At 49.5% G+C, this 12,636-nt stretch overlaps 1 protein-coding gene across 1 annotated transcript in view; it reads right to left on the bottom strand.

The window, feature by feature from the left end:
* LOC142311122 (uncharacterized) overlaps window positions 1-12,636 on the bottom strand; it is a 68,095-nt gene that overhangs the window by 51,566 nt on the left and 3,893 nt on the right. Inside the window, exon 2 of the mRNA XM_075349251.1 lies at window positions 11,018-11,163. Within this exon, the coding sequence (XP_075205366.1) occupies window positions 11,018-11,125 (108 nt within the window). The 5' untranslated portion in view covers window positions 11,126-11,163. The remainder of the gene's footprint in view (window positions 1-11,017; window positions 11,164-12,636) is intronic.

Raw genomic sequence — 12,636 nt, 5'->3', positions numbered from 1 at the left:
CCGTGCGCTCTGCATGAAGTCCCTGCTCTGTCTATGGGAGGGGCTACATGCAGAGCGCATGGAATCGGCTTTTGTTTCTGCAGCGATTTGAAGCGCACGTGTGCTGTTCAAATCGCTGCAGAAATTTCTGCAGGGACAGTACGCAACGTGCGCACATAGCCTTAGCATGGCAAATTTACGGATAATGGCTGCTCCACTTAACAATAAGATTTAAAAAGGAGTAATATCAAGGGAACAGAGAGGAACTCTCGTATTAAGAAGCATTTTGCAATTTTATGGGATTTCCGGGTGCTTGAACGGGTTTTCCCATAAATGCTTAAAGCTAATGGCCCTGAAGAAGCCAATACACATTTTGTGCTAGTTTCATGTCTTTCTGCGTCACTTCCTGTGCCCTGGCACCAGCGCTGCTGTGATAGCGATCACCTGTTGTTCAGAATCTTCAGCTCTCTTCATCCGTCATCAGTGTTTTGGATCTGTGTGCCCGTTTTATCATCAGTGTGTCATCAGTGTTTTGGATCTGTGTGCCCGTTTTATCATCAGTATGTCATCAGTGTTTTGGATGCATGTGCCCATTTTATCATCAGTGTGTCATCAGTGTTTTGGATCCGTGTGCCCGTTTTATCATTAGTGTGTCATCAGTGTTTTGGATCTGTGTGCCTGTTTCATCATCAGTGTGTCATCAGTGTTTTGGATCCATGTGCCCGTTTTATCATCAGTGTGTCATCAGTGTTTTGGATCCATGTGCCCAATTTATCATCAGTGTGTCATCAGTGTTTTGGATCTGTGTGCCCGTTTTATCATCAGTGTGTCATCAGTGTTTTGGATTCATGTGCCCGTTTTATCATCAGTGTGTCATCAGTGTTTTGGATTCGTGTGCCCATTTTATCATCAGTGTTTTGGATCCATGTGCCCGTTTTATCATCAGTGTTTTGGATCCATGTGCTCGCTTTATCATCAGTATTTTGGATCCGTGTGCCTGTTTTATCATCAGTGTGTCATCAGTGTTTTGGATCCATGTGCCCGTTTCATCATCAGTGTTTTGGATCCATGTGCCCGTTTTATCATCAGTGTTTTGGATCCATGTGCCCGTTTTATCATCAGTGTGTCATCAGTGTTTTGGATCCAGGTGCCCATTTTATCATCAGTGTGTCATCAGTGTTTTAGATCCATGTGCCCGTTTTATCATCAGTATGTCATCAGTGTTTTGGATGCATGTGCCCGTTTTATCATCAGTGTGTCATCAGTGTTTTAGATCCATGTGCTCATTTTATCATCAGTGTGTCATCAGTGTTTTGGATCTATGTGCCCGTTTTTTGTTTTTTTTTTAATTCTTTTATTTATAAATGTAATCCTTTAACAGTACACGTAACAGTTCTTAAGATCAAATGGACCTTTGTAAGATACATTCAACACACCAAAAAATAGGACATAAGGCACACTTTACATTTTTACATTGTGACAGAAAATGTTCCCGCAAATGCCCCCTTTCAGGTGTATAGACATTCAAGGTTCCATCTAGCTTTTTCAAAGAATAAATTCACATTTAACAGGTAACATACGTAACTCACCAAGAATAGTAAGAAGCGAAAGAGGAAAAGACCAGAAAGAAAGCAAGAGAAATAAAACAAAGAATAGAAAAGAGTGAGAAACTGGGGAAAAGGAGGAGGGTGGTGGGGGGGGAGGGCTGAGAGGTGGAGGGGCCAGGTGAGGGTAAGAAGGGGTGGGGGTGGGGGCTGGGAGGTGAAGGAACCAGGTGAGGGTAAGAAGGGGTGGTGGGGGGGCTGGGAGGTGGAGGGGCCAGGTGAGGGTAACAAGGGGTGGGGGGGGTCTGGGGATCCGCTTATGTACTACCTTCTGTGGTTCCCTCAGCCGCCTCAACACTGCCCACCAGAGCACCATAGTCCTCCGAGTGCTGGAAGTCCATCCACTCCCTCCACGTGGCCCAAAATTTCTCATATGAGTTGTGTAATGATGAAGTTAGATCCTCCATATACATGAGGTCATTGACCTTATTGATCCATTGAACCAGCGAGGGGGGTGCCGTGCTCCTCCATCTCTCTGGGATGCACACTCTCACCGCCATGATGAGGAATTTCCTCAGAGATTTTTTGTATATTTTTTCAGAAGTCCCGCAGTGATGTAACAGGGCGGCAGCAGGTCCCAATTCCTCCTCTCCACCCGTCACCCGTGAAATGATATCAGACACTCCCCTCCAGAAGGGCCAGATCGCCTCACATTCCCAGAACACGTGTAGAATGTTGCCCTCTGCTGTGCCACACCGCCAGCACATGGGATCACCCGTTTGGAACATCGCATGTAACCTCGAAGGTACTCTGTACCATCTGGTTAGCAGCTTGTAGCTAGCCTCTTGAAACCTGGAGCTGATGGAGGATGTGTGCGCCAATCTGAAGACCCTTTCCCACTGTGTTGGTGTCAGCTGGATTCCCAGATCCCGTTCCCACTGTGAAGCAAAAGGGGGGATTTGTTGGTCCGGGGGCGAAGATAAGAGCGAATATACTGCCGAAAGAGATTGCCGTATCGTGCCTGGTCCCATACATATTTGTTCAAACTGTGTCTTGGGTCGCTGAAAGAGGGATCTGGCTGGAAGGCTACTGAAAAAGTGTGCCAGTTGCAAGCATCTCCAATGACCAAGTGAGCTGGGATCCTGTTTAGCTGCCAATCCCTCTACCGACGGCCAGGTGTCCCGGTTTCCAAAGTCCTCTACCCGATCCACCCCGCCCCGAACCCAAGACTGAAAAACTGGATCCGCTCTGCCTGGCTCAAAGGCAGGATGGCTCAGGATTGGCGTCAAGCTCGATTGCCTGGGTAACATTTCTGATTGCACTTTCCCCGTATTACAGTATTTCACAGTTGACCCGATAGTTGGATGTGTTTTCAAGCTTGCAGGGACCTCCGAGAGCACCCATGGCAATTTGTTGAGGGGAATTGGGGAAAAGGACTGTTCAATTTGTATCCAAGCCTTTTGAGACCCGTTCCTGCACCAATCAATCATTCTAGTTAGATGACCTGCTAAATGATACCTTCTCATGTCTGGCAGCCCAATCCCCCCGCTACACTTGGTCCTGTGCAAAATAGCTCTTTTTATTCGTACCGATTTACCTGCCCAAATGAAGGAGGACTGAATGGACTCCAGAGATTTGAAAAATCCTGAGGGTATTTTGATTGGGAGCGCCTGCAGTAGATATAGAATTCTAGGTAAGATATTCATTTTGTAAATCTGGCTTCTGCCAAACCAAGAGAATAATGATTTCCCCCATCTGTCACAGTCTCGCCTAATGGAAGACAGCAGAGATGGGAAATTCTGAGAGTAGAGCAGACCGAGATCCCCAGTCAGCCGTATCCCCAGGTAATTTAGAGATTGGGATGCCCATCGGAACTTAAACGATCCCTTCAACTCTTCCACCTCTTTGGATGAGAGATTTATGTTAAGGGCCTCAGATTTCGTGAAATTTATCTTAAAATTTGATAAACTGGAGTATCTCCGGAATTCCCTCATTAAGTTGGGCAGGGAGATCTTGGGGGCTGAAACGAAAAGAAGGGAATTTTGTTTACTTACCGTAAATTCCTTTTCTTCTAGCTCCAATTGGGAGACCCAGACAATTGGGTGTATAGGCTATGCCTCCGGAGGCCGCACAAAGTATTACACTAAAAGTGTAAAGCCCCTCCCCTTCTGCCTATACACCCCCCGTGCTCCCACGGGCTCCTCAGTTTTGGTGCAAAAGCAAGAAGGAGGAGAAAAAATTTAAACTGGTTTAAAGTAAATTCAATCCGAAGGAATATCGGAGAACTGAAACCATTCAACATGAACAACATGTGTACACAAAAAAACAGGGGCGGGTGCTGGGTCTCCCAATTGGAGCTAGAAGAAAAGGAATTTACGGTAAGTAAACAAAATTCCCTTCTTCTTTGTCGCTCCATTGGGAGACCCAGACAATTGGGACGTCCAAAAGCAGTCCCTGGGTGGGTAAAATAATACCTCGTAATAGAGCCGTAAAACGGCCCCTTCCTACAGGTGGGCAACCGCCGCCTGAAGGACTCGTCTACCTAGGCTGGCATCCGCCGAAGCATAGGTATGCACCTGATAGTGTTTCGTGAAAGTGTGCAGGCTCGACCAGGTAGCTGCCTGACACACCTGCTGAGCCGTAGCCTGGTGCCTCAAAGCCCAGGACGCACCCACGGCTCTGGTAGAATGGGCCTTCAGCCCTGAGGGAACCGGAAGCCCAGCAGAACGGTAAGCTTCGAGAATTGGTTCCTTGATCCACCGAGCCAGGGTTGATTTGGAAGCCTGTGACCCTTTACGCTGGCCAGCGACAAGGACAAAGAGTGCATCCGAGCGGCGCAGGGGCGCCGTACGAGAAATGTAGAGTCTGAGTGCTCTCACCAGATCTAACAAGTGCAAATCCTTTTCACATTGGTGAACTGGATGAGGACAAAAAGAGGGTAAGGAGATATCCTGATTGAGATGAAAGGGGGATACCACCTTAGGGAGAAATTCCGGAACCGGACGCAGAACCACCTTGTCCTGGTGAAACACCAGGAAAGGGGCTTTGCACGACAACGCTGCTAGCTCAGACACTCTCCGAAGTGAAGTGACTGCTACTAGGAAAACCACTTTCTGCGAAAGGCGTGAGAGAGAAATATCCCTCATTGGCTCGAATGGTGGTTTTTGAAGAACCATCAGCACCCTGTTCAGATCCCAGGGTTCTAACGGCCGCTTGTAAGGAGGAACAATGTGACAAACCCCCTGCAGGAACGTGCGTACCTGTGGAAGTCTGGCTAGGCGCTTCTGGAAAAACACAGAGAGCGCTGAGACTTGTCCCTTAAGGGAGCCGAGCGACAAACCCTTTTCCAGTCCAGATTGAAGGAAGGACAGAAAAGTGGGCAAGGCAAATGGCCAGGGAGAAAAACCCTGAGCAGAGCACCACGACAGGAAAATTTTCCACGTCCTGTGGTAGATCCTGGCGGACGTTGGTTTCCTAGCCTGTCTCATAGTGGCAATGACCTCTTGAGATAATCCTGAAGACGCTAGGATCCAGGACTCAATGGCCACACAGTCAGGTTGAGGGCCGCAGAATTCAGATGGAAAAACGGCCCTTGAGACAGCAAGTCTGGTCGGTCTGGTAGTGCCCACGGTTGGCCGACCGTGAGATGCCACAGATCCGGGTACCACGACCTCCTCGGCCAGTCTGGAGCGACGAGGATGACGCGGCGGCAGTCGGCCCTGATCTTGCGTAACACTCTGGGCAACAGTGCCAACGGAGGAAACACATAAGGGAGCTGAAACTGCGACCAATCCTGAACTAAGGCGTCTGCCGCCATAGCTCTGGGATCTTGAGACCGTGCCATGAACGTCGGTACCTTGTTGTTGTGCCGGGACGCCATTAGGTCGACGTCCGGCATGCCCCAGCGGCAACATATCTCCTGAAACACGTCCGGGTGCAGGGACCATTCCCCTGCGTCCATGCCCTGGCGACTGAGAAAGTCTGCTTCCCAGTTTTCTACGCCTGGGATGTGAACTGCGGATATGGTGGAGGCTGTGGCTTCCACCCACAGTAGAATCCGCCGGACTTCCTGGAAGGCTTGCCGACTGCGTGTCCCGCCTTGGTGGTTGATGTATGCCACCGCTGTGGAGTTGTCCGACTGAATTCGGATCTGCTTGCCTTCCAGCCACTGCTGGAACGCTTTTAGGGCCAGATACACTGCCCTGCCCTGATCTCCAGAACATTGATCTGAAGCGAGGACTCTTGCTGAGTCCACGTACCCTGAGCCCTGTGGTGGAGAAAAACTGCTCCCCACCCTGACAGACTAGCGTCCGTCGTGACCACCGCCCCGGATGGGGGTAGGAAGGATTTCCCCTTCGATAATGAAGTGGGAAGAAGCCACCACCGAAGGGAAGCTTTGGTTGCCTGAGAGAGGGAGACGTTCCTGTCGAGGGACGTCGGTTTCCTGTCCCATTTGCGTAGGATGTCCCATTGAAGAGGACGCAGGTGAAACTGCGCGAAAGGGACTGCCTCCATTGCTGCCACCATCTTCCCCAGGAAGTGCAAGAGGCGCCTCAAGGGGTGTGACTGACCTTGAAGGAGAGATTGCACCCCCGTCTGTAGTGAACGCTGCTTGTTCAGCGGAAGCTTCACTATCGCTGAGAGGGTATGAAACTCCATGCCAAGATATGTCAGCGATTGGGCCGGTGTCAGATTTGACTTTGGAAAATTGATGATCCACCCGAAACTCTGGAGAGTCTCCAGAGTAGCGTTGAGGCTGTGCTGGCATGCCTCTTGGGAGGGAGTCTTGACCAGCAGATCGTCTAAGGAAGGGATCACCGAGTCACCCTGGCAGTGGAGGACCGCGACTACTGTAGCCATGACCTTGGTGAAAACCCGGGGGGCTGTCGCCAGGCCGAACGGCAGTGCCACGAACTGGAGGTGTTCGTCTCCTATGGCGAAGCGCAGGAAGCGCTGATGCTCTGGAGCAATCGGAACGTGAAGATAAGCATCTTTGATATCGATCGATGCAAGGAAATCTCCTTGGGACATTGAGGCGATGACGGAGCGGAGGGATTCCATCCGGAACCGCCTGGTCTTTACGTGTTTGTTGAGCAGTTTTAGGTCCAGGACAGGACGGAAAGACCCGTCCTTCTTTGGAACCACAAACAGGTTGGAGTAAAAACCGTGACCCTGTTGCTGAAGAGGAACAGGGATCACCACTCCTTCTACCTTCAGAGTGTCCAACGCCTGCAGAAGAGCATCGGCTCGCTCGGGAGGCGGAGATGTTCTGAAGAATCGAGTCGGAGGACGAGAGCTGAACTCTATCCTGTAACCGTGAGACAGAATGTCTCTCACCCATCGGTCTTTTACCTGTGGCAGCCAGGTGTCGCAGAAGAGGGAGAGCCTGCCACCGACCGAGGATGCGGTGTGAGTCGGCCGTAAGTCTTGAGGAAGCCGCCTTGGTAGCGGCACCTCCGGCGGTCTTTTTAGGGCGTGACTTAGACCGCCATGAATCGGAGTTCCTCTGATCCTTCTGAGGCCTTTTGGACGAGGAGAATTGGGCTCTGCCCGCACCCCGAAAGGACCGAAACCTCGACTGTCCCCTCCTCTGTTGGGGTAATTTTGGTTTGGTCTGGGGTAAGGATGTTTCCTTTCCCTTGGATTGTTTTATGATTTCATCCAATCTCTCACCAAACAAACGGTCGCCAGAAAATGGCAAACCGATTAAGCACTTTTTGGCAATCGAATCTGCCTTCCATTCCCGTAGCCACAAGGCCCTGCGTAATGCCACCGAATTGTCGGCTGCAACCGCCGTACGGCTCGCAGAGTCCAGGATAGCATTAATAGCGTAGGACGCAAATGCCGACGTTTGAGAGGTTATGGAAGCCACTTGCGGCGCAGACGTACGTGTGAGTGCGTCAATTTGGGCTTGACCCGCTGAGATAGCTTGGAGTGCCCATACTGCTGCGAATGCTGGAGCGAAAGACGCGCCGATAGCCTCATAGATGGATTTCAACCAGAGCTCCATCTGTCTGGCAGTGGCATCCTTGAGTGAAGCCCCATCTTCAACTGCAACTATGGATCTAGCCGCCAGTCTGGAGATTGGAGGATCCACCTTGGGACACTGAGTCCAGCCCTTGACCACGTCAGGGGGGAAGGGATAACGTGTATCCTTAAGGCGCTTGGAAAAACGCTTATCTGGACAAACTCGGTGTTTCTGGACTGCCTCTCTGAAGTCGGAGTGATCCAGAAACATACTCGCTGTACGCTTGGGGAACCTGAAACGGAACTTCTCCTGCTGAGAAGCTGACTCCTCTGCTGGAGGAGCTGAGGGAGAAATATCCAGCATCTTATTTATGGACGCAATAAGATCATTCACTATGGCGTCCCCATCAGGAGTATCAAGGTTGAGAGCGGCCTCAGGATCAGAATCCTGATCGGCTACCTCCGCTTCATCATACAGAGAGTCATCTCTCTGAGACCCTGAACAATGTGATGCGGTCGAGGGGATTTCCAAGCGAGCTCGCTTAGGCGGTCTGGGACTGCGGTCCGTGTCAGAGACCTCACCCTGGGATCTATGAGACACCCCGGGGGGACATTGTTGTTCCAACTGAGGGAAACTAGGGGGCAGTGATTCCACAGTGCCCATGGTCTGAGATACCGGTCTGGACTGCAAAGCTTCTAGTATTTTAGCCATAGTCTCAGAAAGTCTGTCAGTAAAAACTGCAAACTCCGTCCCTGTCACCTGGACAGTGTTAGCTGGTTGTTCCCCCTGGGCCCCCCTTAGCAGAGGCTCCGGCTGAGTAAGTGCCACAGGGGCCGAGCAGTGCACACAATGAGGGTCAGTGGAACCTGCCGGTAGCGAGGTTGTACATGCGGCGCAGGCAGCATAGTAAGCCTGTGTTTTGGCACCCCTGCTTCTTGTGGGCGCCATATTGTTGTCTCCTTTGAGCAACACAACAGGGTATATAGCCAGAAATCAACTGTGCACCATACAGTGTAAAGTATAGCCTGTAAACATATAAACTATAATCACACTTTTGCACAAGTGGGGCCAGCACCTCAGGTGCTGCTTACCGCCCGCTTAAAGCGGTTGTGTGGCCACCAGAATCCCTGCCTGGGTCCCCCAGAGTTTGTCTCCCCTCTGCAGCGTCCTAGGAGCTGACAGGAATGGCTGCCGGCGTCCTGAGGAGAGGAGGGAGCCGTGGGCGTGACCCAGAAAGTGCGGGAGCTGGTGCCTCACTGTGCACAGTGAGGGGGGTGGAGTATGCAAAGCATGCTCCAGCCCTCAGTGCTGCCGTGCTGTACAGCGTCCCGCCCTTCCCCTGACTGGCAGGGCTGGGGGCGGGAAGAAAAAGAGACTAGGCCCAAAAGCCGGGGACTCGAGTTATAAGCGCGGCCGCCGTATAAGCGCGGCCGGCGCAGAGTCCCCGGCGCACTAACAGTCCCAGCCGCGCCTCAGTAAAAACAATGGCAGCGGCGGTCAGTGCGGTAGTCCCCATACACAAACACACTCAGCGATGCTGCAGTGTATAATGGCACAAACGCGGTCAGCGCCGCGGTCCCCGGTGCACTAGCACACCCAGCAATGCTGGAGTGTTGCTGTGCGCGGTCCCCACGGGGACACAGAGTACCTTAAAGTAGCAGGGCCATGTCCCTGAACGATACCCGGCTCCTATCCAGCAGGCTCCTCAGGAGTTGTGGATGAAGCACGGTCTCAGTGCCTGGAGACCGATAGGATCCCACTTCACCCAGAGCCCTAAGGGGGATGGGGAAGGAAAACAGCATGTGGGCTCCAGCCTCCGTACCCGCAATGGATACCTCAACCTTAACAACACCGCCGACAAGAGTGGGGTGAGAAGGGAGCATGCTGGGGGCCCTATATGGGCCCACTTTTCTTCCATCCGACATAGTCAGCAGCTGCTGCTGACTAATCTGTGGAGCTGTGCGTGCATGTCTGCCTCCTTCGCACAAAGCAAAAAACTGAGGAGCCCGTGGGAGCACGGGGGGTGTATAGGCAGAAGGGGAGGGGCTTTACACTTTTAGTGTAATACTTTGTGCGGCCTCCGGAGGCATAGCCTATACACCCAATTGTCTGGGTCTCCCAATGGAGCGACAAAGAAACAGGAGATCGTCCGCATATGCAGCTACTTTGTGCGTAACATGGCCCACCCCAATACCCGCAATATCTGAGTTGGCTCGTACGTGTCTGAGGAAGGGTTCTAGCGTCAAGATGAAGATTAAGGGAGACAGCGGACATCCCTGACGGGTGCCATTAGATACTATGTGCCCGTTTTATCATCAGTGTGTCATCAGTGTTTTGGATCCGTGTGCCCGTTTTATCATTAGTGTGTCATCAGTGTTTTGGATCTGTGTGCCTGTTTTATCATCAGTGTGTCATCAGTGTTTTGGATCCATGTGCCCGTTTTATCATCAGTGTGTCATCAGTGTTTTGGATCCATGTGCCCAATTTATCATCAGTGTGTCATCAGTGTTTTGGATCTGTGTGCCCGTTTTATCATCAGTGTGTCATCAGTGTTTTGGATTCATGTGCCCGTTTTATCATCAGTGTGTCATCAGTGTTTTGGATCCATGTGCCCGTTTCATCATCAGTGTTTTGGATCCATGTGCCCGTTTTATCATCAGTGTTTTGGATCCATGTGCCCATTTTATCATCAGTGTTTTGGATCCATGTGCCCGTTTTATCATCAGTGTGTCATCAGTGTTTTGGATCCATGTGCCCGTTTCATCATCAGTGTTTTGGATCCATGTGCCCGTTTTATCATCAGTGTTTTGGATCCATGTGCCCGTTTTATCATCAGTGTGTCATCAGTGTTTTGGATCTGTGTGCCCGTTTTATCATCAGTGTGTCATCAGTGTTTTGGATCTGTGTGCCCGTTTTATCATCAGTGAGTCATCAGTGTTTTGGATCCAAGTGCCCGTTTTATCATCAGTGTGTCATCAGTGTTTTGGATCCAAGTGCCCGTTTTATCATCAGTGTGTCATCAGTGTTTTTGATCCATGTGCCTGTTTTATCATCAGTGTGTCATCAGGGTTTTGGGTTAGTGAGCTTGTTTTTACCATCATTGTGTCAGTAGCATCACTGTGCAGTCTGTATTCTGTGTACTGAGCGTATTTTTCACTGACTCATAAACTTGTATTGGCACTTTTCGTCTTTACTGCCAGAAAAAAAAAAATTAACTTATCCCCATTAGTTTTGCATGAACATGGTCTATGGAAAGACACGAGTATGTGAACAGCCCCATAAACTAAGATGTGTATGTGTCCTATCTGAGATAAACAAGGATAGAACAAGTATCTACAACACTGATATCTGAATGAGGCCTTAGCAGCAGCAATGCTAAGTATGATGCATATATCAATCATGAAGCATTAAGGGGTTAATAAGTCCCCTCATGATGACTCCCCCATGGTTCAACTTGTATATTCCCTTAATCAAATCAGGTAATATCCCTCTCTAGTTAAGTGACATAATTCCCAGAATCCCTCACCTCTCCGGTCAGCAGGTAGATTATATCTAGGGTGAGGCTTAATATCCTCTCAGCAATGTGTTTCTTGTCCTTGTCCATCCTTTCTGAGCCCTTAAAGAAAAGACTCATGTTTTGTGAAAACAAGATTCAGCATATGCTTCAGGAACCTTAGGGGAAGAAGATAAGAGCATTGTAAAAATATCCTGCTCACAGAAGGTATACAGACAGTATACAGTACAGACCAAAAGTTTGGACACCTTCTCATCTCTAGAATAACTATTAAGAGAAGACTTTGTGCAGCAGGCCTTCATGGTAAAATAGCTGCTAGGAAACCACTGCTAAGGACAGGCAACAAGCAGAAGAGACTTGTTTGGGCTAAAGAACACAAGGAATGGACATTAGACAAGTGGAAATCTGTGCTTTGGTCTGATGAGTCCAAATTTGAGATCTTTGGATCCAACCACCGTGTCTTTGTAGAAAAGGTGAACGGATGCACTCTACATACCTGGTTCCCACTGTGAAGCATGGAGGAGGAGGTGTGATGGTGTGGGGGGTGCTTTGCTGGTGACACTGTTGGGGATTTATTCAAAATTGAAGGCATACAGAACCAGCATGGCTACCACAGCATCTTGCAGCGGCGTGCTATTCCATCCGGTTTGCGTTTAGTTGGACCATCATTTAGCTTTCAACAGGACAATGACCCCAAACACACCTCCAGGCTGTGTAAGGGCTATTTGACTAAGAAGGAGAGTGATAGGGTGCTACGCCAGATGACCTGGCCTCCACAGTCACCAGACCTGAACCGAATCGAGATGGTTTGGGGTGAGTTGGACTGCAGAGTGAAGGCAAAAGGGCCAACAAGTGCTAAGCATCTCTGGGAACTCCTTCAAGACTGTTGGGAGACCATTTCCGATGACTACCTCTTGAAGCTCATAAAGAGAATGTCAAGAGTGTGCAAAGCAGTAATCAAAGCAAAAGGTGGCTACTTTGAAGAACCTAGAATATAAGACATATTTCAGTTGTTTCACACTTTTGTAAGTATTGCATTCCACATGTTTTAATTCACGGTTTTGATGCCTTCAATGTGAATCTACAATTTTTAGAATCATGAAAATAAAGAAAACTCTTTGAATGAGGTGTGTCCAAACTTTTGGTCTGTACTGTATAAATACATATATAACAGTAACAATATATACAACCTTATACCTTATGCACATTGGATGTACTAGACAGAATAATTTAAGTTAAAGCATGACTTCAGAGGTTTTTTAAAGGGAACCTGTCACCTAGAATATGCGTTGTGACCTATCCGCAGACGCATGTGTGCCCTAATTACACCTCCCTACCCATCCTTGTGCTGTAAAATTGTATAATATGAAAGTAATAAAAAACGTTTTATTACCTTCATATCTCGTATGTAAATAGCAGGGAATGTGGTCACAGGGGCGGCGCCTTGCCCCATGGACGTCTGCATATTGCCGTGGTATCACGCCCCTGTGGGCGTGATACCATGGAGTGATGTCCCCATCGCTAATTCTATACTGCGCGCATTGCATCAGGCTTCTTTACCGGGTTCTCCTTGTCAGTTTCAGGTCTGAAGCCGGCGATTGAACACCTGGAAAAGAAGCCTTCTGCAATGC

This window comes from Anomaloglossus baeobatrachus, chromosome 5 (assembly GCF_048569485.1).
Source record: "Anomaloglossus baeobatrachus isolate aAnoBae1 chromosome 5, aAnoBae1.hap1, whole genome shotgun sequence".
Taxonomy (NCBI): Eukaryota; Metazoa; Chordata; class Amphibia; order Anura; family Aromobatidae; genus Anomaloglossus; species Anomaloglossus baeobatrachus.
Note: the sequence above shows the minus strand (reverse complement) of the source record. Positions and strands in the feature narration are given on the sequence as shown.